Genomic DNA, 25,196 nt, shown 5'->3' with positions numbered 1-25,196 from the left:
TCGCAATCGCAATGGTATATATACACTGATGGCTGCTACATTAATTTAAATGGGAGTGTATCGCAGGATGATTCAACTAGTGTCAAATATTTAACACGTCATTAGTAATTAGGCCTCGATGCTCAGGACGGAGCAGGCTGGCTTTTGGGACACAGACTGCCAGGATGTCAGGGTTATTGGAATCTTTATTGGATCCTCATTATGATTACACTTAGACATGAGTTGCAAAGTGTTAGGAGCTTATTTTGGGGGTGCAGGTCTTATGAAGACAAAGTGCCTTTCATTTCAAAGAAAATGAAGATGACTGGCGGTGCAACTAGAACAAATCTGTGATGAAAACTCAAAGTTACAAGCCTGTGGAAATAACAGAAGGCTGAATCGTCGTTTGGGATGAGATGACGATGAGATTGAAGAGATACCGTCACTCCCCTTCCCCCATCGGACCTTATTTTTGACTTAGCCTCTCTATAAAGACTTCACTGTTTTGGTACAGACTGCAGAGCATCCGTGTTAATATTTTTTTACCTTCATAATGCAACGCAATTGAGGACCAACTGAAGAAAAAGCTGGAACAAAAACATAGTCCCACGGTCCATTGGAGGGACTATATGGTCCTCCAGAACTAGGGCGTGACTTTGCCTCGCTGCGACTGAAAGGCAGCCTTTGTTTTAGGCTGCAGACTTTGTTTGCACATGGCACGTCGTGCCGTTTAGTCTCCCGGTTAGTCTGTTGTTGGTGGTGTCTGGCAGAGGTGTTAGCTGATGAGCTGTTTCAAGCATCTGGGTCCGTTTCCCCCCCCTGAAGGCATCTGCTGGGAACATGAATTATCTATTTATTTATTCAACAGAACGGGAGCATTATTCTGGCAGCGCGATGCAGGCAAACGCACCCCCAGCCCCCATGCTGCGTATAGAAATTAATCTCACTTTTTATTCCTGCGCTTACTCCTAAACCCACTGTTACATGCTGAGCAGTGAGCCGGCAGCCTTGGGACACACTTTCACATCAATGGAGAGAGGGGCGCCCGCCTTCACCAGCAGCACCAGCTGCACCAAGATTTGGGGATTGCCAACAGTAAACATAAACTGGCATTAGATCATTCCAATGCATTAGCATGGTAGCACAATATTTAATAGTGTGTGATTAAAAAGTGTGACATATATCATGTCATTGTTTGCTATAGAGCTTCTTTCTACATTTTAATTGGTGATCTGCCACAGGAGTTTCAGAGCAGAGCTCATTTCCCGGTTGGCTCTACAAATAGATGAGGTTCCTACATTTCTATAGGACTAGTGCAGTATGGCAAATCATTACTGTTGAGGGGGAATTGTTTTCAGAATGCAAACATTTTAAGAGTGTGATCCCAGAGTGGTTCTTTTAGCTCTGATCCAGCACATTATTTGCACCTTATTTCAAAGGGGGCTCCGTGTATTTGCCTGAGCATGTCCGATGATGTACTTTCAGATGTCCAGAGAGTCTGCGCCCAGACACCGTCAGGCCCTGCCTGCTGCCCTGCAAGAGAGACTGTATCGTGACCCCGTACAGCGACTGGAGCCAATGCCCCTCAACCTGTCAAGCAGGTAACGTTTTGTTGGGTTTGTTAGCTGCTAACTAGCCGGCTGTCCGCTACTTAGCTAGCTAATCCCACTGCTTTAACGTTGCACTTGTTGATCGATGATGCCTCTTACCGTGTGATAAGAGTGTGATCACGTTGCTGTTGCTTATATATTACGCACACTTTGCTAAAAGTAGGTCCTAAATTGTACATCGTTTTTTTCTTGTGTCATTGCGTAGGCGCTAACACCAAGAAGAAACAGCACAGGAAACGTATCATCATCCAGTTACCAGCCAATGGGGGACAGGACTGTCCAGAAGTGCTGACCCAGGAGAGAGAGTGTGAGGCTCCATCTGTCTGTCAAGGATACAGGTAAATCCTCCTTGTTGGAATCACAAGTATGAGATTTGGGGGTGTTTCAGATCGCTATGATGATGGCCAAAAGAACAATATCACTGTGCCGAATCCAAGACACTTCTGACTCCTGTTCCTCTTCTTCCTTAGATGGAAAACCCACAAGTGGCGGCGATGCCAGCTGGTCCCTTGGTCGGTACGTCAGGACAGTCCTGGAGCTCAGGAGACCTGTGGGCCGGGCCTCCAGGTTCGGGGTGAGGACAGACACACAACCGTTCACTCCATACAAACACATTAGTTAAACAGAGCAGGGAGAACGGCTCAACCAAACAAGGTGTGAGCTGAGGTGTGGATTTAGTGGGGATCTGCTGATTAGATCCTTTCTATCTACCTGCTCTCTTTGCCAAAGCCACCAAAACAGTACCTGGGGGGCCACCAAGAAAATGTCTGAAAGCCCACTTTCTCAACTCCACAATGGGGACTCTAAGTCCCACCCCTTCCTGTGTCCCCCATGGGACCTTATTTAGGAGCATAAGTATGGTATTGACAGACATTTTTTTATCCGTTTTGAATTCTGCCATGAATTACATACATTGCTTGGGTTCCGGTGTATCTGGGATTTTGTGGTTATTTATGTCATGATGGATGAAGCAGTCTTGGTGTTGAATGGAGGTTAGCCATCCCTTCTTGTTGTGAATACACCTTTACACTTTAAGCATTTCAAATCTCACCTTTTCAACACCACGATATCAGTAAACTGCACAACCCTGGTGTTTAAACCAGTACTTCAGGTGACCCGTGGCCTGAGTGAGAAGCAGACAGTTGACTTGCTATCAGCACACACACACACACACACACACACACACACACACACACACACACACACACACACACACACACACACACACACACACACACACACCCAGACTCCTATTAAAGCCTCAGAGACAGACCCCATTATCCGATTCCAATGATGTGCATCCTGCTCCTCCATCTTGGGAGGCTCTTGTCATTATGTAGCATTACCTGTAATAGTATACTCTGAGCTGGAGAGACACAATTCAATACAGGCCTCTTACGCTTCAGCCACTCACTCGATACAACGCCGTTTTAACAGCCCTTACTTCTAGTTTATTACCAACAACGTGTGCCTGTGTGTGCAGGAAATGTTGTGGCTCTATGACACTGAAATAATGACTGGATATGAGTGTTTTGATTGCTTCGTTCCCATTTGAATTGTACCATGATTTACACGTATCGATGTTTGTCAATTTTCGTGAAATAAGGTCCCTTGGGGGCCATGACGTGGCTTTGCCCTGGCATTGGATTTGATTGATTGAGGTCATATTTACCTTAGCAGTGTGTCAATCACTTTAAGTCAAGCCTCACATACACCACAGTACAACTCCCTCTGGTCATTTAAACCTAGAGGTGGTGCTAGGGCCTTACTGAAGGTAGTGTATGGAGCATCATAGTGGAGCGTCAGACCCTGAGATAACTCTTGATAACTGTTTTTTCTCCATCCCTTGTAGCTGTTTCGTGCCGGAAGCAGGACGGCGGGCAAGCAGACATCGAAGCCTGTCTCAAGTTTGCCAGCTCCATGCCGACTCTCACACATCTCTGCCAGCTCCCCTGCCAGGAAGACTGTCAACTCAGCAGCTGGTCCAAGTTTTCCTCCTGCACAGCCGATTGCGTGGGCGTCAGGACCCGAAAGAGGACGCTAGTTGGTGGGTGACAGACTTTGATTTTTTTTTTTTTTTTCAGATTAAATCAAGCTTTAGAGAAAAACATCAGTGGATGTGACGTTGAATTTGAACTTTTTACATGGGGGATTTGACTCAGAGGGATACAAACAATCCTGTTCTTTTCTGTATCTGGATTCCTGCAGTTCCACGGGGAGCCAAAGCAAACAGGCTTCTAGTAACAGCCACCAAGCAGCCCAGCTGGGGGGCTCCCTGCCTTGCTTAAGAGCCAGCGATCATGACGTGGCATAATTAACCAAGTTCTGTTTTGTTGTTTTTTTTGCAGGGAAGAGCAAAAAGCGTGACCAGTGTAAAAACCACCAGGTGTATCCCCTGAGCGAGACCCAGTACTGCCCATGTAACAAATACAACGCCCAGCCGGTGGGCAACTGGTCGGACTGTGTGCTGCCCGAGGGCGGCCGCGTGGAGGGTCAACTGGGCATGAAGGTCCAAGGCGACATCAAGGAGTGTGGCCAAGGGTATCGTTACCAGGCCATGGTGTGCTACGACCAGGACAACCGCATTGTGGAGACCTCTCGCTGCAACAGCCACGGTGAGTTGTCTCCCGGTAACTCTGACCAGTAAAAATCACCCTCAAATCATTAGAATTAGAAATAAAGTTTCAGGGGCTCCGTCTTCAGCTGTGATAAAAGATAACTTTACACTTCCAGAAGTCTCAGTTTGTCGTAGTGTTATTTAGTTGAGTGTGAAACCTCTCAGTGAATTACATCTCCTGTCTCGCACAATGTTCGGAGCGACATAATTCGATGATACGCCGCCCTCATCACGCTGGAGGCTCCATGCAGAAGAGAACGGCTTTTAATATATTAACTCGCTGTCCAATTATTTCTGATCAATCAACCTCTTAGACGGATCACGTTGGACCCTGCTCACTTAACCAAAAAACTCAAACAGTGTAAATTCAACAATCAATCAGGGGGAACCAGCGGCCCAAATCTGTCAGGCCACTTTGTGTGAGTCGTATTAACAATCCAGAGTATGTTCCTAGAAAGGCAGGCAGGGACTTCAGGATCCCAGCTTGTTGTGAGTCGAAGCTTTGCTCGCCGCTTGGTGGTAACCACCGGAAAGATACCAGACTCAGTCCCTCACATTTCTGACTCCTTGATTGCTGAAGATGGTTTGTGTCCACAATCATTCACTCCTCGCTAATCACTGACCAGGTGGTTCTATGTAGAGGACTATCAGGAGCACTCTGTGGAGGACTACTTAAAGGACTATGTAGAGGACTCTGTGGAGGACTACTTAAAGGACTATGTAGAGGACTCTGTGGAGGACTACTTAAAGGTCTATGTAGAGGACTCTGTGGAGGACTACTTAAAGGTCTATGTAGAGGACTCTGTGGAGGACTACTTAAAGGTCTATGTAGAGGAATCTGTGGAGGACTACTTAAAGGACTATGTAGAGGTCATCATTTTATGTAATAAATACATAGTCAGCTAATTTGTTGAGCTGCCTCTTTATTAAAATGCTGTGAGTAAATGTACGTTCCCATGGTTACCTATGTTGTGGCGTATATGTCTAGGGCTTTTATTGTGAAAGGAGCCCTACACACTGCCGTTGAGGCAGTTAGTGTATCTTCTTTCCTCCTTTCTGTGTCTTCTAACACCTTCCTGCCCGAGGAAAGCTTCTGATCTGCATTGAGGCTGCCGTGTTTGGACGTATAAAGTCTGTTTGTTGTGCGATTGGTTTCAGGGTACATCGAGGAGGCCTGCATCATCCCCTGTCCGTCTGACTGCAAGCTGAGCGAGTGGTCCAACTGGTCGCGCTGCAGCAAGTCCTGCGGCAGCGGGGTCAAAGTTCGCTCCAAGTGGCTCAGAGAAAAGCCCTACAATGGCGGGAGGCCGTGTCCTAAACTGGACCACGTCAACCAGGTGGGTCACTTTAACCTGTGTGTGTTGCTTGTCTGGGTGAAGCTGGATGTGTCTTCATGTATTCATGATGCCAGATGATAAGGAAGGTTCTGTACAATCATCTGAATTAACACTTTTCTGTCTTCTTTTCCTCTTCGTCGATGAATGGGTTCCATCCTCAGGCTCAGGTAAGTTCTGTTTATTCTTTTATATTCATAGGAATATTTACAGTACATACGTGCTGGAAATTACATGCAATATAGCCAACAGGAAGTAGGGACCTTCCAGGCGAGCTCCGTCCTGCCAGCTGACACCTTATTTAGGACATTTGGATTGCACAAAATTGCAAATTTGCACATAGTTAACAGAGATTTCTTGAATTTGTGTTTCTGGGGAGGCTGTTTAGTTTTTACCTCTATTGTAGCAATTATCTTTACTTTACTACTGAACGTTTTTGTGGTTTATTTAAGTAAAAATCTGATGAATAATTGTCTGTTAATCTCAGTAAATATCAGATCAGTTCCAGAGTTTAAGGACAAATGCAAAATTCAGTTGTCAAATCCAGGTTTTTAATGCTGGACTACACATTGAGCCTAACTGTGATGTGTGTGTGTGTGTGTGTGTGTGTGTGTGTGTGTGTGTGTGTGTGTGTGTGTGTGTGTGTGTGTGTGTGTGTGTGTGTGTGTGTGTGTCAGGTGTACGAGGTGGTGCCGTGCCTCAGTGACTGTGGCCAGTACGTCTGGGTGGCGGAGCCCTGGAGTGTGTGGAAGGTCAGCAACATGGACCTGAAGGATAACTGTGGTGAAGGTGTTCAGACCAGGAAGGTCAGGTAAGATAGAAACATCATCTACCTCCATGTGGACACCAACAAGACTCTCATCGGCCAGTTCCTGATGCTGTGAAATGGACTAACCTGTTACCTTTGTGTCCAGATGCATGCTGAACACTATCGACGGGCCCTCTGAGCAGGTGGAGGACTACCTGTGTGATCCAGAGGAGATGCCTCTGGGGGCCCGCAACAGCCGGCTGCCGTGCCCCGAGGACTGTGTGCTATCAGACTGGGGAGCCTGGAGCCCATGTGCACTGGTATAAATGACATTTACTGTGTTCCCATATGAGCCATCCCATGCCAAACTGCCCATCTGAAGCCTTTTAAAACCGTATCCAGCGAGCTCTGAAAGGTGTTGAGATGAATTGACCGTTTACTGGAGATGAGTCCTGATCCCTCCCTCTGCTCCTCAGCCTTGCAGTGGGAACAGCACTCGAGAGAGGAGTGCTTCCCCGCTCCGCCAGCCGGGAGAGGAGAAGGAGTGTCCTCCAACTCAGGAGACGGAGCTCTGCAAACTCAACAGCAACTGCTTCCACTACTCCTACAACATCACCGGTGAGTAAACACAGCAGCCGGCTGTATAGCGTTGGCGGTTCATGAGGCTGTATGATGATGATGAAATGTCTCTCCACAGATTGGAGCACCTGTCAGCTCAGCGACAGAGCAGTGTGCGGAAATGGCATCAAAACCCGGATGCTGGACTGCGTGCGTAGCGACAGCAAATCTGTAGACCTCAAGTTCTGCAAAGAGGTGGGTTTGAACTCTACATACCGTGTTATAAATATACATAATGATACATAATGACTGCCCTCCATGGATTGCAATTGAACGTTGTCGTGAGCTGATCTGGAGCCAGTTGACAGCCTGTTTGTCTCTTGCAGCTGGGTCTGGAGAGGAAGTGGCACATGAATGCCACCTGTGTTGTGGAATGTCCCGTCAACTGCCAGCTGTCTGATTGGTCAACGTGGTCGGATTGTACCCACACCTGTGGACTGGCAGGTATGTGTGTGTGTGTGTGTGTGTGTGTGTGTGCAGTACAGGGCCACCAAAAAACAAATATAACATGCTTGCTTCGAAAAATACATATTGAGGTGCAAATGAATTGTTCTAAGAAAATGCCCCCGGTGGTTAATTAGTGTATAACACACATAATCAGTTTATAAGTAATCCACTTGCTCGTGAGTCAGGACAGGTGACTTTGACTAAATGGTCTAAAAGTTTGTATAAGGAGGAGGTCTGGGGTGGATGGGAACACAAGACTTTCACCCAGGAGACCACATTTGTGGTTCATTATCTTGCCAAAGACATTTTGACATATGGACTGGAGGAGCCGGGGATCAAACTGCCGATCTTCTGATTGGAAGAGGATATGTCCGATGCTAAAACAAGAAGAACCTGAACCTCTTAGTTTCAGCTGGTACACCTGAATTGCTCGACACATTGGCCCTTTAATGTTGCCACTGATCTTATTCGTGGCCACCTCTTCACACACCGCTTTGCTGGCATAGTGCTTTCGTAGCCGTGAGCGATCCATCACTACCGCGGATCGGCAGTGATCGGTGTCGCTCCTACGGTAATGGTGGAAACCAGAAACGCTTCATGATGTGAGAGACGATAGTGTTTCAGCCCTAAACCTACTGAATGTGGTATAATAATGTCCTTGCATGTAATTCCATAGGATCAGACCATTGATTGGCGGTCCATTACGAGTGTGTGCTCTGGGGCTCGGGGAGCACTCTGCTCTCTACGAGTCCTTGAGAAGAGCAAATAGTAGATATGAAACCAATACAGGCTTTAGCTACTGTGGTAACCTTAATCTGTCCCCAGGCGAGAGATTTTTGTTCTCCTCGTATGGAGAAGCAGCATGTAGGCCAAAGGAAGAGAGGGCCTCCTTGCTTTGCTTCCTGTGTTTTCTTTTTATCTCCAGGCTGTGAGGACCTCCTCATTCCGCCATTTCTGTTCCTGAGCCAGGAATAGCAATGAGCTGGATTTGTGATTTCAAACAAATTGATCGTATATACCTGGAAGCAGCAAGGTGCTGTTATCAATCAGGCAGTGTAAAATACACTGTTTTTTTTTTTTTCCTGGATGTGTCCATACTGTGAGCATAGATAATCATGCCGTTGTGTGTTCTCCAGCCAAACACTGATAGTGACAGCTGGCACAGACTGTCTTTTACCCAGCAGCCCGTCCCCCGCCGCTCAACCCCCAAACGCTGCCGTGGCCGCCCCGCAGAGAGGCCGCTGAAGCTTGAAACTCATGATGGAGGGCGCTATGTTCTCCTGCAAAAACAAAACTGTGATTAGAAATCTGGGGCCCAGATTCACTTTAGGTTTGTCTATGTAGGGTTTTTCACATAAGGCAGACTTTTTGTAGTTGAGTTCACCTGGGGGCCAAAAGATGATGTAATAATCAATAATGTAGTTCAATAGAGCGTCCAAGGGGGCGGGACTACCTGATTGAGTGTTCGTCAGATCCACCCGTCCCTCCTCCGCAGTCCAAATATGGTCGCTTCCTCAAGTGGTTGCAAAAATTCCCAGATGCCGACGGCCAGTAATAATGTGAATAGCAGCTCCAGTGGGTAAAAAGCCCCAGAGGTCACCTTGATAGAAAATAAAGTATTCCAAATCACGAGACACTTTCTGCTCTGACCCGACCGGCTTCCTCGTCTCAGTCATGAATACAAAATTCATTTCTTTTTTATCTGCTGTTCTGCAGGCAAGCTGTGGAGGAGGCGGACGGTGATCCAGGCTCCCCAGGGCGACGGGAGGCCCTGTCCCTCGCAGGTGGAGCAGTGGAAGCCCTGTCTGGTGAAGCCCTGCTACAGCTGGAGATACAGTGCCTGGTCTGACTGCAGGTCTGAGGTCAGTCAGCCTCCTTACAAGACTCTTCACTACAGTTTTGGGACATATTTTTTCCTTTAAAGCCACTATGTAAGAGTTTTATCTGACTGTAGACACATTTAAACCATTCTGTTCACAAGTCAGAAATATTGAAAAGAAACGGGTTCAGTCCCAAAATATATACATATACATATATATATACATTTTAATAATTTTAGGATATACTGTTTATAAAACTATGTATAATGTGATGATTTAACCAGGTTTGCTTACAATCTCATGAAGTAATTAATTGTACAAACTGGTATTTAATACTCAACATATGCTGTGAGATTTTTAACTGTAACTTCATAATAATAACTACAAGCAATGATAGAAAAAAACTCCATTATGTGTGTTTTAATATTAACAAATCTCAACAACAGCCCTGGAGGCTGCAGCTCACAATAGACTACATTCCTTGAGAGATCATCGCACTCCTCTAACACACTATGAATTTTGTCATGAAGCATTTGCTGCATCAGTTGAATATACCATTTATTTTCCTGCTCCGTCAGGGGGCGAGGTGTGGAGAAGGCCTGCGCTTCAGGAATGTGTCGTGCTTCGTGTCGGACGGGTCGGGTCTGCAGGACAGCAGCCTGGTGGACGACGAGCTGTGTGGAGATCTGGAGCCCTCGGTGGACGGAGATACGCACATCGTTCTGCAGGAAGCTTGCACCGTTCCCTGTCCAGGTGAGAAGATACGCCTCCAACAGGAGCAGTGAAATAAAGCAATCACTAGACGTATTCATTACGAAGACGAAAACTGTGTTTTCTGGTCCTGCTCGGTGTGAAAAGTGTCCTGAGATAACGTTTGTTGTGATATGACACACGTCAAAATTGCTTTGGGAGGTTTAGTTACTCTTTAAAATCTGTCTCCACACACTGTCTGCTGCTGGATAGACGTAGAAAATACAATCATACTCGAACCATCAATAGTGCTGCTTCCAGCTTTTCACAATAACAACAAAAAGGCCTCGCCGTTGAAGCACTTGCTGTTGAGTGTGTTTGATTGTCGGAGCTTCAAGGGCTCCAGAGTGCGCTGAACAACAATGCAGCGCTGATGTCAACAGGTGGGAGGACGTGGGGGACGAGGACGACGCAGGACGCTTTTGTAGAGCGCTGAAAAACCCTCTCAGCTGCTGCCGGAATAAAGAAAAGTGTGTGTGGTTGACGGCAGCTGCAGTGAGTGTGTGTGTACATTGTACTTACACCGACTACTCCAGCTTGGATTGCATGGAGGCGTAATCAAGTTAAGTGGCTTAGTGGAGACCACAAGGTCAGAGGGGACTCTCAGGTCTGGTTCCTGTTTGTCTCTGAAAAGAACAAAAGCTGTGAGACAGAAACTTTGATTGTTAATAAAGTGATTTTTTTGTTTTGGTGACTCGTTGAACGTGTATGATAGACTCATTCGATCATGGTTTTGCTTAAATTGTGCGATGAATGATGTTTGTTCATTTAGATCATAAATTGCGATGTTGTTAGATGTATAGTTCCCCTCAAACGCAGCGTGGTGATGTAGAGTTTTGGCTTCTGCAGGTGAGTGCTACCTGACCGACTGGACTGTGTGGAGTCCATGCCAGCTGAGCTGCGTGAGCGGGGACGATCTGGGCTTCGGCTCGGTCCAGGTTCGATCCAGAGCCGTGGTGGCCCAGGATCCGGAGAACTTGCTACAGTGTCCAGAGCAGGAGCTGGAGGCCCGGCCGTGTACAGGTCAGTGAAGGGATTCACGGAGAGAAAAACAACGTCAACATTCAATCCTGTGGGTTCACAGAATATCTAGCCGTTATTAAAGCTTCTAACAAACTCTTCCTGCAGAGGGTCAGTGTTTTGAATACAACTGGAAGACTGGACCGTGGAGGTCTTCATCTCGCCAAGTCTGGTGTCAACGCTCGGATGGACTAAATGTCACAGGTAAGCATTAAATACCTCCAGTGGAAGCCATGAATGGCTGCTCTGATGTAAAGCAGACCCAGGCCAAAGTTTGAAGAAGCTCCCTGATGTCCACAATATTCAGATCTGTTCAGCAAAAAGGAAAAAAAAAATAACCCATCCCTCGACCTGAATGTTTTTAAGTGAAATGGTTAAATTAATACAATTAAACGTCATATTTCTCATCCAATTAGGTACGCATTAACGTTTTCAGGCCAAAGACCCCCAAGGCCTATAGAGACCCGGTGGAGGGACCCCCTAATCCATATAATATATAATTGTGTTGCTTATTAAACCGGGTCAATAATAATAGCCTATAGCCATCTATAACAGTACTGTGTAATGATGTATGTATAGAATGCTAAGCCATTAAAATAATAATTGTTGACAGATTCATATTTTAATTTCTATTTTGGAATTTCTACATCACAATTTCACATAATATGAAACAAACAGGGAGATTTATATTTGCTTCACATAGATTGTGTTCATGTAAAGGTGTATATTTAAAGTTTGGGATCAAATCATTTGGGGGACCCCCCTGCAGTAACTCTGAGGACCCACTAGGGGTCCCAGACCTCAGGTTGAAGATCTCAGCATTAGACGATGAAGACGTTTAGATGCATCCATGTGAAATCAGACCGTTAACCTGTTGTCCTCCATGGAGTCGTGTAGCGTGGATGTGACCTCAGCGAGTTAACCTGCCGCCACACAGTCGTGCATGACAAGGTGATAACGTAGATAAGGTTACTTAAAACCGTCTCCTCCGCAGCGTGAGAATCCCAGAGAGCTTTCTAAGCATTTCTTGACAGCGAGTTTCAGGAAACTGTGAGCAGATGAGGTTTTTTAATCCGTAGCAGCGCCGCAGTCAAAGTTTAATCCCATTGTCCATCACATATCAGGGTTAAGCTCGGCGCTCGCAGCATTGTTGGGCATCGTTGCTCAGCTGATGTGGCGTTTTGACTTGAAGGAGTTCCTCTCCTCAGGCCACCTTTTTATTTACAGCTCCTGCTTCATACATGCCTGAAGCCATGTCACATTTCTGGTTTGGGTGAGAACGTAACTCTCATTCCGGAGTTTTTATGAGCACCCTCCACTCCAGATGCCGTTTCTATGTGCGGCGGCTCTGATTGACATCCTGGATCTTTTTTTTCCCTTCGTGTAAATGTTTCCTCGTAAGCAGCGGCTTTCCCCCTCATGAATATTCATAACGGAGCTCTCTCCCCGAGCACGCCACCTAATAAATATTCAAGAAGCTCTGATAGATTACCATGTTTTTGCAGAGATGTCTGCCGGTTGGATCAATGTCAGTCGTAGTGTCTGTCTGCATTATCCAGCTTATTTTATCCGCAGTGGGAATGCACACTCCTTAACCCACATAGTGAGCAACCATGCGGCAACCTCTGGTTCTGAAGAGTGAAGTCAAGCCGATAGAGAGCCGTGTTTTAAAGTTGTCCGAATGAAATGATGAGAATTTGGAGGTCAAAGGTCACTGTGACCTCAAGAATTCATGTGCTAAGTATGACCATTTCACACAAAAGGATAAGATGATGAAGTCATTTTGAACGTTTTGGACAGACATGTATAAAAACTGCAACTTCTGAGAAGTGAAGCCAAAGCCGATGTGCCTTAAACTGTCATTCTCTCTGCTGGCCACCAGGGGGCGACTCCTCTCTGGTTGTATAGAAGTCTATGAGAAAATGGTCCTACTTCTCTCTGCTGGCCACCAGGGGGCGACTCCTCTCTGGTTGTATAGAAGTCTATGAGAAAATGGTCCTACTTCTCTCTGCTGACCACCAGGGGGAGACTCCTCTCTGGTTGTATAGAAGTCTATGAGAAAATGGTCCTACTTCTCTCTGCTGGCCACCAGGGGGCGACTCCTCTCTGGTTGTATAGAAGTCTATGAGAAAATGGTCCTACTTCTCTCTGCTGGCCACCAGGGGGCGACTCCTCTCTGGTTGTATAGAAGTCTATGAGAAAATGGTCCTACTTCTCTCTGCTGGCCACCAGGGGGCGACTCCTCTCTGGTTGTATAGAAGTCTATGAGAAAATGGTCCTACTTCTCTCTTGATGTATTATCTCAGTAAACATTGTAAACATGAGTTTATGGTCTCAATCTCTAGTTTCAAGTCTTCTTCAATCCAGCATGATGTTCATTTAGTACATTATGGTCCATTTAGAGTCCACCAGACCAGGAAGCAGGGGATGCTTTAGGGGCGGGGCTTGTTCTACCATTGTAATTAGCTATTAAGATGACTTTAACAGTTAGCTGTTAAGTGTACCTTGTATTATAAGATGACTTGGAGCCAGTAAGGTTGCTGCTTGTGTGCAAAGGCTGTTGTTTTCACAGAAGGATCGCAGAGGTCTCAGATTTAATGCAGAAAATCATCACTTCTAGAGTGTCCATGGGTATTAAATCACTTCTGGATACTCTCAAGCGTCATGCAATGTGTCGACCAAAGGATGGATTAAAAACAAGTGCCTTAATCAGGGGATTTAAGTGCTTTTCATACTGCACTAATTATCACATCATTCCAGTATCACTGTAATAAGCTGACGATGTGAGAGCGATGCTGCCGCTGCTGGTCACACCCACCACCTCCACAACCCAGAGGAAGCAGTTAGAAAACCAGGCCACAATTGATTTTTTCCCCCGACACTGTTATATTGTTATTGATTGCCTACAAGTACAAATCTTCCATCTTACGGTGACAGAAACACCAGCTGTCAACACTCGAGTTTGACCTTTGGCCCTTTTGCTCCTACAGGTGGATGCCCGATGACAGCCAAGCCGATGGCCGACCGATCATGTGACCCGCCCTGCACCAAGCCACGCTCTCTGTGCACAGAGGTGAGTTTTGATGATGATGATGATGATGCATCTTCAGCTGCTGCCCTGCATGGTAATCCCTGTGAAGCTGTTTGATCAGAGATTAATGTGAGACCATCTTTTGTCTCCAGTAGTATCTACACTAAAAAACAGCTCGGTTAATCTGAGCAAACATGTTTTGGCTGCGGTTGCTGCCTCAGACGCCTCCAGGGGACTCTAACAAAACAGCCAGTGTTGATACTGGCATTTAGTTGGTAGCCACACAGCTAGCCGCGTCCTGCTGCAGCTGCTACAGATGCATTTACCCACTCAACACAGAAGAATGTCTTTCCAACTTCTTTCCACCACGTTAGGAATGAATGAGCAGTTCAAAGACCTCCAATGCGGCTGTGAGAAGGTGCGCTGAAGGCCAAATTGAGCCGCAGACCCCCTGTTGGGATGAAAGCATCTGGATATTTTAAAGAAACAGATAAAAAAAAAAGGAACATAAAAGAATGCGAGGGAAGAAAACACAATAATCTTACCCACCTGGAGTGAAGCTTTATCCTCTCTGAACACACCTGAACTAAAGCACCGCGGCTTAAACAACAGCTGCTGTTTTTTCAGAAACGCAGCAGCAAAGCAGAGACTGTAAGAAACCCTGCTTTAAACCGGGTGACTCAGAATACACTGGAATAAAATAAATAACTCCCTCTAATAGCTTTACCCGTTACGCTTCAGGGGCGCGATCACACCGAGGCGGCAAATCAGCTGACGATGTAGCGGCAGCGATGGATCAATCAGGTGATCAAATGTGGACTCAAGCAGACGTGGAAGAGACCCTAAAATATAAATACTGAAAATATATATAGTTCGTTACAAACCACTAATATGAACCTTTCGTTGTCCGTTCGTACCACATGTACCGCCATCACAACAGGAAGTCCCGCCTCCTGCTCGATTTGATTTGCTGCCTGAGCGACAGTGTGACACCAACCAGCATCACTGTCAGACTCTCTTAGTCTTGTTCACTTGTGTATTTAAATAATCCATGAATCCTTATGAACTACAGTAATTGTAGCTGAGGAAAACACCCCTTAGTTTTCTGTCAGGACATTTCTTTTGAAAGCAAATGTTCCCGTGAATAGCATTAAGGGTTTAAAGTATATATATATATATATATATATATATATATATATATATATATATAATAATTCTAGTCTAATTGATCATTTGTGACATTTTGTTCCTGGTTGTGGTGAGAATGTGGTGAATAAAATAATATATAGAATCACTTTCTCTCCTCGAACTCAAGTATTGAAACCAGCGCTGCTATAGCATTCACACCCAAACTGAGATATCATATTGGCACGTATGGTCACATGGTACCTCGTGGGGGATGAGGGTTTTTTACAGAACAAATATAAGCCACGAGGCAGTATACAGCAGATGAGATGTGCTCGAAGGAGGCTGGATGTCTGCAGGATGAAGGCAGCGTGAGTTTCTACCGAGCACGTATGAACATTACGGCAGCCTCCAGAGACCGAACCCAGATATAAATAAAGCTGTAACGCGGCGCTGAAGAAGAAACACTTCTTCTCTTCCTTTGTTTGCCACTAAGGAGATGAAAACGATCATTTCCTCATTTCCTGCTCCGTCTGCCGTTGGACGTGTGCTGTTTGCACGGCGGGGATTTCTGGGGGCCGATTATCCTCCAGAGATTGTCGGGGAGCCGGGGACCCCCTGCAGGGTGATGAATAGAGAGAGAGAGAGATATGTGGAGGAGGGGTGGCTTCCCTTCTCACACACACACACAAACACACACACCAATCAAACACAAGCCCCGTCTGACAAAACAGACGGCAGCATCACTGCAGTGCTGTTACTGAGCTGATTTTACAATGAGATTGTGCAGCTAAATCACATCTTCCTGAAAGGTGCTCTGCGTTTTTGTTTTGAAGAAGCTGTATGTATTTCATTTCAACGTGAACACAAACACGTACACTCAGAGAGTGCAGAGAGCCCCCTTTTTACCCATTAATCATCGAGGATATGTGTTTTTCATATATAGTGCTCTTTTAAATGAGGGGGTTTTCACACTTGGCCCCTTCCAGCCCAACAAAGGAACTCAGATTGATTAGTCAGCATATTTTTTTGCATATGTGACCCCTCTGAAACCTCCTCAGGAGGTGGTCTGGGTACGGTTTGCACTTCTATTTACCTGGTCATCACAAAGCAGGTTTGTTTCCCTTTGCCATCGTATTTTTAGCCCTCCAGGTTTGTGATTAGGGAAGCCCCAAGAAAAAAACGGTTGGAAAGTTTGTCTCACACCAACCCAGCATGTTTACAAGAAACCTACCGGTAAAAAAAACAATCAAGTAGAAAGGCATCCGTGGAGTAGGAGGACGGACTGACAGATGTTAATCAGCAGACGGTTAAACAATCCAGAGCTGATTCAGTCGAACGTCAGCAGCAACTAATTGCAGATTTCCTTAATAATCTTTTCTTCCCCCCTGTAGTTTCCCCTTCATCCATTCGTGTTTATTTTGCCTGTGTGGGCTGATTTTCTGCACTTCATGTTTTCTTTGTGTATTGTCACAGGCCATCGGATGTGTGAAATCCAACTTTAGAGAGCTGTAGTGGTCCTGATAAAATAGATCTCCATAGCTGGTGGGATGAATCTGAAGGGTTGTGTTGGGAAATATCTTTAATGTTTTTTTAATAGGGATGTTAATGTTATTCAACCCACCATGGTTCAGACTGATGTCAGTAATGAATTGTAATCATGTTCCGAGGTCCTCTGACCTTTTGTCTAGCGCCATCTGCAGGTTAGGATTTGTATTTGTTTCACCCGGAAGACCGTTGTTCGTGTTCCGGGCCAAACAAAGTCAATGTTGACATATTTTCAAGTTATTTTACGTAGATTATTCTGAAAAGACTCCATGAATGTAACGAACTGAAACTACATTCCCTGTCAACATGGTAGGTTATTTTGAAAAGATTCTCCATATAATCAACGGAAACTGTACATTCCCTGTGAACGTGGTACTTTATTTTGAAAAGACGTTCTGCTGCAGCAACAGAGCAGAACTTTGACGTGTCGGGATGGTGTAGGTGTAAGGAAAAGGCTGATTTGTGTTAAACCTCCCTCCCTCCGGTGTCAGGCGGGGGTGTGCGGCTGTGAGGAGGGCTACACTGAGGTGATGACGTCCGACGGCCTGCTGGACCAGTGTACGGTCATCCCGGTGCTGGAGATCCCCACCGCGGGCGACAACAGGGCCGACGTCAAGACCATCCGAGCCTTCAACCCCACGCAGCCTGCAGCCAGCTCACCTGGGAGGGCGGGACGCACCTGGTTCCTGCAGCCCTTCGGCCCAGGTAACGACACCTCAACATCTGACCACGGCTAAATGACCTGATGAGTCTGGATGGTTTTTAAGATGAAGCATAAAGACATAAAGAAGAATGGGTTCTCGTGTTGTGCAGAAATCCCCACGCATGGCAGCAGGAGGAGTGTTTTCAAACTAGAGCATTTTATGGAGGAAATGTGTGTGTGAGTGCTGAGGACACAACATGATTGCTTGCTAAGCTACAAGAAGTGAAGGGTGGGGGGGGGGGGGCAGTATTAAAAGACAGGGAACAAGAAGGAGGTCCTTCGACAGGAATGGAAATGATGAATGATGAAAGGTCGGAGAGGGAGAGGAAGAAAAAACAGGAAGAAAGGATGAAGGAAAGGAAAAAAATGAAAGGATGGAATGGAGAAGGAATAAGGAAACGGTAGAAAGGAAATACACAAAGAGAAACTGAATGAATAAAGAGATTAAAAGAGAAGGAAAGACAAAAAATCATCATTAGTTATTATATTAAAGACAAAAACAAACTGTTATGTACAGCTTATTCCAATAGTAATCAAATATTAATCTCATCCAATAGTTCCTCCAGAATTAAAAGCACATTCATGTGTGTGTATCTGTTCTCATTAACACATCATATTTATAGATGAAGGCGTTACAGCACAATAACACATTTAAAGGTTGTAATTAACGGTTGATCTTCATTGGTTATTGGAGTACAAACGTGTGTGTGTACCTCTACTGCCCCCTTCAGCGTGGAGAAGGAAGTGAGTGTGATGAGAGTAGACTGCAGTGTGTTAACTGTGATTCTCTGACAGACGGGAAGCTGAAGACCTGGGTGTACGGAGTAGCAGCAGGAGCGTTCGTGCTGCTCGTCTTCATCATCTCCATGACGTATCTAGCATGGTAACGTACCTGCACTTACATGTTATCACTGTCTCTGTTTGGTTCTCATCATCACATTCATGTTCACCGACATTCAGCGATGCAATGGAGGTCACCTGTGATGTTTGAACTTTTAAAAGGTTCAAGAGGTACTAAGGTTGATTTTATTAGCCCGTCTATTAGTTTTAACAGATGGTGTTTATTATTATTACCTATGACTATCTAGATATCTTAGTTATTTTGGTCTTTGTTAACAATTTTCCAAAAGGATTGCAAATAATTAAGAATAAATATGATTAGGAATTAAATGAAAAGGAAATTCTGTTCCCCCACAGTCCTCTTCATCATATTCCTTTTTCATCTGTTCAGTTGAGCCTCTGGCTGATTATATATCTTATTATTACTCAATGTGAAAGATGTTAAAAGTAATTCACTATTAGGTTTACAAAATAAAAACAAAACCAGATATAAAAACAACAAAAACTAAAAAATAATGATCGTTTGTGGTAATATTCCTTTAGTTATGGAGATATAACGAGCTCTCCAACCTCCGGATGTACCACTTTGCAGGCCGGAGGAGGGTTAAGAGATGGAATCCTGCGTGTAACCTCCATTACATCACTGCTTGTGTCTATTCATTCATTTTATGTTTCATTTGACTTTGAGTTTCCTCATCATTTGTCCCTTCGTTTCTCGTTTGTTTTTGTTTTTTTCTCTCTCCTCATTCATCACACTCCCCTGCTCAGTTATTGTGGTTGTTGCCTTTGCTGCAAGTCGAGCTCCAAGTCCCCCTCAGACGGGGTTTACTGGATGGACCCAAACAACGACACAGTGCCTTACACCTGTCCTGCCTGCCAGAAACTAGAGCAGGACGAGTTGCAGTGGCACGACCAACTCCAGCAGCAGCAATATCAGGCAGACAACCTGCAACAACCTCCTCCATCACAACAAGAACAGCCGCCGCCGCCACCGCCACCCACAGCACCTCACTTTGAAACTCTCATCACTTAGTCAGGGTGTCACCTCACTCACACTGGAAGTCACTCACTGTGCCTGACATTCATTTGTGCCCGAACACATCTAGTGCCTGTTCACTCATTTCAGTGGATCTCTTCCTGGAGGTGAGCACGACCGAACATCACTGAGGGGTTTTACTGGAGATACAAACTACGATTTGTATCATTCAGATGAGATGTTATAAGTTTAATCTGGACCAAGAGGCAAACCTCCGGGTCTGAAAAGTGAAGCCCACGCTGAAGTGCCTTAAACCTGCATTCTCTCTGCTGACCACCAGGGGGCGACTCCTCTGGTTGTAAAAAAAGAACTCTGATTGCATGGAAGTCAATGAGAAAATGACCCTACCATTTCAAGTCTTCAATACAGCAAGATGATATTTAGTAAATGATGGTCAATTTAGAGTCCAACAGACCAGAAAGTAGGGGACGTTTTAGTTTGTGGCTACATTGCGATTGACAGGTCGCTAACTAGCTACCTCGATACCTAGTTAATTAGATACCTAGACACCTAGTTAACTAGATACCTAGCTAACTAGCTACCTCGATACCTAGTTAATTAGATACCTAGACACCTAGTTAACTAGATACCTAGCTAACTAGCTACCGAGTTGACTAGATACCTAGACACCTAGTTAACTAGATACCTAGCTAACTAGCTACCAAGTTGACTAGATACCTAGACACCTAGCTAACTAGCTACCTAGTTGACTAGATGCCTTGCTAACTAGAAACCTTGATACCTAGTTAACTAGATATGTCAACACATAGTTAACAAGATATCTAGACACCTCGCTAACTTGTTAGCCAACAAGCTAACTAGCCAGATATCCGTTTCCAGAGCTGTGTCGGCTCTTTTTCCCTTTACCTACTACAACACTTTCCGACCCCACCGACCCCACCATATTGTCACCATGACAACTATCAACATTTGTACTTGTCACATGACTACTCCTACTCCTGTTCTATTTCTTTGGGTCAGGAATGTGTAAACATCTGTGGTCACGTTTCTCTAAAGATTCTTTTGTTTGTTTGTTTGTTTGTTTGTTTACAGCAAAAAGCCAAAGAAGCCACAGCGACGGCAGATGAACAACAGACTGAAGCCGCTGACTCTGGCCTACGACGGAGACGCCGACATGTAGAGAAGTCTTCCCGCTGACCACAGTGACCTACAGACATTCGTCCTACTGCAGGACACACAGGGTTGCTATGGAAACCCTTGATGTCAGGGCTGCCGCTGGGCATTGTTCGACCTTTACGTATGCGGACACCCTGGGAAGACGATTCTGACGGAAAGAGAAACCTCAAAGTTCACAAACCAGAATCCATGTCCATCAACAGCCTTGATGTTGCCATCCTCTTTTTTTTTTTTTAATTTGATTTCTATTTTGATACTTTGTTTCACAAGAGCCTTCATGAATCTTTATCTTCTTCTGGAAGTTTGCCTTTGCTTCTCTTCCATCAACTACTGCCGTTAACATGGAGATGGTCACCGCGGAAACAAAGATTTTGCTCTAAAAGCACAAATCTTCATTTTGTTTTTTCTAGGTTTCTTTTTGGTTTCATTGTGTCACAGCTGAGCAGGATCATTTCCTGACGACACTTCCCGTCATTCTTCGTTGAACATGTTATTGTGGCCTGGGTTCATCTCGGAAGAAAAGAAACCAGAGAAGACGAACACGATGATTCCCGGAGCCACCGTCATCTGCCTGCCTCCCCCTTCTCCGATTTCAGGCATCATTTTTTGCACTATATTAGTGCAGCATGATATGTACTTATGTCTAGCTTCGCCATAGGAAACAGCCTCTCTCAATACAAGATGGTGTACTGTCTTGTGCTAGAAATGTAAAAAAAAAAAAAACGTAGACTTTTTTTGCATACAGAACTCACCAATGTTTGTTAATATTTTTCTTCTATTACCTCTTCTGTGTGATACAACGGGACTCAATGTAAATAGGAATTTTTCTGCGGTCTCAACTTTACCTTTCTAGTATTTACAGCTACACATCCCAAACTCCATTTATTTATTCTCTGACGATTGTTTGACTGTGTCTTAAGATCACAATCTTTTGCTTTTGTATATTACGTGACTGTCATCGACTCAGACTGCAGGAGATAAATAGAAACCCACCCGCTATTGTGAAAGCTGAGATATGAGAAGAAGAAAAGTGGAAACAAAACCTCATTTAATGTAGAATCTTCAAGTAATAAGTTCAGAGATTAATCTTGGAATTCAATTCACATCAATCAGAATTCTGAGTTGAATGGAAAATATCAGACGTGACAATGAAAAGCATCAGAATCAGAAAATCTGACTTCTTTGATTTTGATTCACGTCTCTTTCATTCTAGGGGTCAAAATACTTGTATTCCTCCAAGAGCTCTCTGTCTTTTGTGCATCTTTGTGACACAATAACAGCACACAATCTACTGACTTCTGTCCTGATTTTTTTTTTTCAAGATTCAAACTCATTTATTTCATTTATTTATCTTTCGTGCCTGCACCTATTGTCAGTGGAGACGACATTACGCAATAAAACATTCATGAAAACTATAAAGCTTTAGGAAAAACACCACAAAAGCATCAACACTTTGGGACTCGCAGTCTTGAAACACTGGACCCGCCCCCCCATAAAGTAGTCTTCCTCCATATTTAATACTACGTCACTAGCTCTGCCTGTTATTTATGTGTCCGCCATGAAAAGGATCCGGATTGACCTCCCATTGTTATTGTTTTCATGTTCAGCGATACAGATTGGAGAACCCATGTCACGGCACACTCAAACAAATGATTGCATTTCAGGAGTATTTCACGACCCGCCGTGTGACTCGGCTGGAACAAAAAAGGGATTTGCCTTTAGTGACTGTTACTCGTCGTTCATCACCGGGTTCATTTTCCATTGACCTTTGGTTACTAGCCGTCCATCATTTCTTGAAGATTGGAAACTTGGGTATCCTGTTGCCTTGGTATTTACACTTTGTGGCGCTTTGTTGACAGTGTTTTTTGACAGGGAGTGCCCAAATGAACCACAAGTCTTGGTCCAGCCCTCACAATGGGGGAAGGCCAGACCATGTGACCCGAGATCCTGGTCCTTCAAGGAACCAGAATCAGGGTCCAACCAGAAGTCTGATTTTCATACGACTTTCGTATACAGCAAGTCTAAAGAGTTTATAAATGACAAAAAAGAAATTGTATTAATATTGGTATTGAATTCATGCTTAAATCCCTTTTTGATCATGTTAATCTTTTATAAATCCACCAGGGTTTTCGTCACATGAGTCAGTACTGCGTTGAGTCTGCAAAAATACATTTTAGTTATGGATCTATTATTGATCACCCAAAATATAAAATATACACAGGTCTCCTGAGGTGTCCTGCCGCGTTCTAATCCAGTCTAAAGCTGTAAACTGTAGAACACCAGGACTCAAACCATTCTGTAAAAATCCTTTCCAAAAGCTTTTCCACTGAAAACTTAAAACTCTGTTCAGGGGGAATCTTTGTATTTACTGACATGTATTTTGAAGTCCAGCCACCCAAAGTGAACAGAATATTATTTACCAGTATGAGACTTCATATCATTGCCAGTGAATGGCAGTTTAATATTCTGTGGAGTTTGTTGATAGTACGTTGATGGAATGTTTAATTTATATCTCTTGGAATATGAGTTGTAAATAAAGTGCTTCATATTTCTTTTTTTAATTTATTGTTCATGTACCATAACGTGTTTCCTTTTTTTACTGCACAAGATATGCAAAAAAAAAAATAAAAAAAAATAAAAAACTGGAGGCGTGAATGTGGGTGTGCTAAAGCGATATTGATAACCTGCTGATGAACTCTGTCCTTTTCCTACCGTTGGTTTATATGTATTTGACTAATTGCTAATAATAAACAAGGGAAATATTTGAATGTGTTTCCATATTGTTTGAAAACGGTTCGGTTTTAAGGTTCGTGCTAAAATTAAACCATAAAATATGAATTACAGGCAGCCTATGGAGAATAAAGTATAAAAGGTGGAAATTATGTGAACGTTAAATTATACCGTGACATTTTCTTGACAAACTAGAGGTATTCTTTTTTGTGATTTTTTGACATAATATAAAATTACCTTGAATTATTGTTACAACATATGGGGAAGCACGGAACTGTATTGTCCACTTTTATTTTTGAAGAATTCGTACTGGAAGCAATTCACCGATGCTAACTTTAGCAATGCCGAGTCTGGTTGGAAAGGTATTTTATAACCCTGTTATAACCACCACAACCCGGATGTATGATAAACGTATTTAAATGTAAGCACACTTGCCTGTTAGCCATAAATGCTAAATGAAGTTAGCGTAGCTGCTAGCGTCAAACCGACGGAGACGGAACTCGGCCACACAGCGCTGCTATCCGATAGTGACCAAACTGGACTTTTCATGGACCCGCGATGTCCGGATAAACTTTCCTGAGTGGACTCTGTGTTGGTTAATTTATTCGAAAACGTCTGGATTATCTCCTGGCGGTCCTGCGAGGCTAATGCAATTAGCATGCTAGCTGAAAGTAGACTCGACTTTAAATTGCACATGGATGCGTCAAAATTACGATCTTGAGATAATTGTGATACCTGATTTCCCGAGTTGGGGTGACCAGAAACGTTCAACATGGCGGAGAACATGGATTCACGAATGGATAGTACGTAATTATTTATTTTTAACAGTGACACATAATTGTGTATGTATATGTATCCGCTACTCAGACTGGCTCACTGCCATTCCTATAACATTGCAGGGGAAACACTGACTAATGATGAATGGATAAGTGTTGACATGAAATGATAAACTTCTTAGATGTTCCATTATTCTCCACAGACGTCCAGCAGCTGGTGGTGACTAAAGAAGAGGTTCCCTTTGAGCAGCAGGACTGGAGCTCCAGTCTGGATCAGGAGGGCCCAGACCCCCCACACATAAAGGAGGAGCAGGAGGAACTCTGGATCAGTCAGGAGAGAGAGCATCTTCAAGGCCTGGAGGAGGTTGATATCAAGTTCCCGTTGACTCTTGTCCCTGTTAAGAGTGAAGAAGATGACGATGAAGAGAAACCTCAGTCCTCAGGGCTGGTTTCAGCTGCAGCCAGAGGCTCAACTGAACAGATGAAAACAGAAGCTGATGAAGAGGACTGTGGGGGACCAGAACCAGCCAGGAACTCAGATTCACATTTACAAACAGATACTGATGACAAGACTGGAGACTCTTCTGAACCTGAGACTGATGACAAGACTGGAGACTCTTCTGAACCTGATACTGATGACAAGACTGGAGACTCTTCTGAACCTGAGACTGATGACAGTGCTGATTGGCAGGAGACCAGAGAACCTGACTTTGATTTGAGATGGAGTGCTGTGGAGAAACCATTCAGTTGCTGTGAATGTAGGAAAACATTTGGCAGCAGGGAAAATCTGAAGAAACACATGAGAACTCATACAGGAGAGAAACCTTACAGCTGCTCAGTGTGTGGTAAAGGTTTCACTGAAAATGACACTCTGAAGAGACACATGAGAACGCATACAGGAGAAAAACCTTTCAGCTGCTCAGTGTGTGGTAGAGGTTTCACTGAAAATGGTACTCTGAAGAAACACATGAGAACTCATACAGGAGAGAAACCTTACAGCTGCTCAGTGTGTGGTAAACGTTTCACTTTAAATAGTTCTCTGAAGACACACATGAGAACTCATACAGGAGAGAAACCTTACAGCTGCTCAGTGTGTGGTAAATGTTTCACTGCAAATAGAGCTCTGAAGACACACATGAGAATTCACACAGGAGAAAAACCTTTCAGCTGCTCAGTGTGTAAGAAATATCTTACACATACTGGAAATTTACAGAGGCACATGAGAACTCACACAGGAGAAAAACCTTTCAGCTGCTCAGTGTGTGGTAAAGGTTTCACTGAAAATAGAGCTCTGAAGAGACACATGAGAACTCACACAGGACAGAAA

At 44.3% G+C, this 25,196-nt stretch overlaps 2 protein-coding genes across 2 annotated transcripts in view; both read left to right on the top strand.

Annotated features, from left to right (window-relative positions):
* Positions 1-19,351, top strand: part of LOC311028356 (thrombospondin type-1 domain-containing protein 7A-like) — a 79,763-nt gene extending 60,412 nt beyond the window's left edge. Inside the window, exons 10-28 of the mRNA XM_084032867.1 lie at positions 1,465-1,580; positions 1,795-1,927; positions 2,060-2,163; positions 3,442-3,636; positions 3,938-4,204; positions 5,365-5,543; positions 6,218-6,351; positions 6,455-6,608; positions 6,765-6,906; positions 6,986-7,101; positions 7,233-7,350; positions 9,070-9,215; positions 9,752-9,926; positions 10,773-10,946; positions 11,052-11,147; positions 13,934-14,016; positions 17,139-17,352; positions 18,146-18,233; positions 18,959-19,351. Of these exons, the coding sequence (XP_083888993.1) occupies positions 1,465-1,580; positions 1,795-1,927; positions 2,060-2,163; positions 3,442-3,636; positions 3,938-4,204; positions 5,365-5,543; positions 6,218-6,351; positions 6,455-6,608; positions 6,765-6,906; positions 6,986-7,101; positions 7,233-7,350; positions 9,070-9,215; positions 9,752-9,926; positions 10,773-10,946; positions 11,052-11,147; positions 13,934-14,016; positions 17,139-17,352; positions 18,146-18,233; positions 18,959-19,223 (2,899 nt within the window). The 3' untranslated portion in view covers positions 19,224-19,351. The remainder of the gene's footprint in view (positions 1-1,464; positions 1,581-1,794; positions 1,928-2,059; positions 2,164-3,441; positions 3,637-3,937; positions 4,205-5,364; positions 5,544-6,217; positions 6,352-6,454; positions 6,609-6,764; positions 6,907-6,985; positions 7,102-7,232; positions 7,351-9,069; positions 9,216-9,751; positions 9,927-10,772; positions 10,947-11,051; positions 11,148-13,933; positions 14,017-17,138; positions 17,353-18,145; positions 18,234-18,958) is intronic.
* Positions 19,352-23,865: 4,514 nt separating this feature from the next.
* On the top strand, positions 23,866-25,164 carry LOC311027499 (uncharacterized protein; the record flags this gene model as incomplete). Its single annotated transcript, XM_084031521.1, has 4 exons — positions 23,866-23,896; positions 24,073-24,250; positions 24,905-25,043; positions 25,141-25,164. The coding sequence occupies 4 exons, from the start codon at positions 23,866-23,868 to the stop codon at positions 25,162-25,164; spliced, it is 372 nt and encodes a 123-aa protein (XP_083887647.1).
* Between the last annotated feature and the right edge of the window lie 32 nt (positions 25,165-25,196).

This window comes from Eutrigla gurnardus (genome assembly GCF_963514095.1).
Source record: "Eutrigla gurnardus genome assembly, chromosome: 17".
Classification (NCBI taxonomy): Eukaryota; Metazoa; Chordata; class Actinopteri; order Perciformes; family Triglidae; genus Eutrigla; species Eutrigla gurnardus.
The sequence above is the reverse complement of the archived record's forward strand: the minus strand, read 5'-3'. Positions and strand labels throughout refer to the sequence as shown.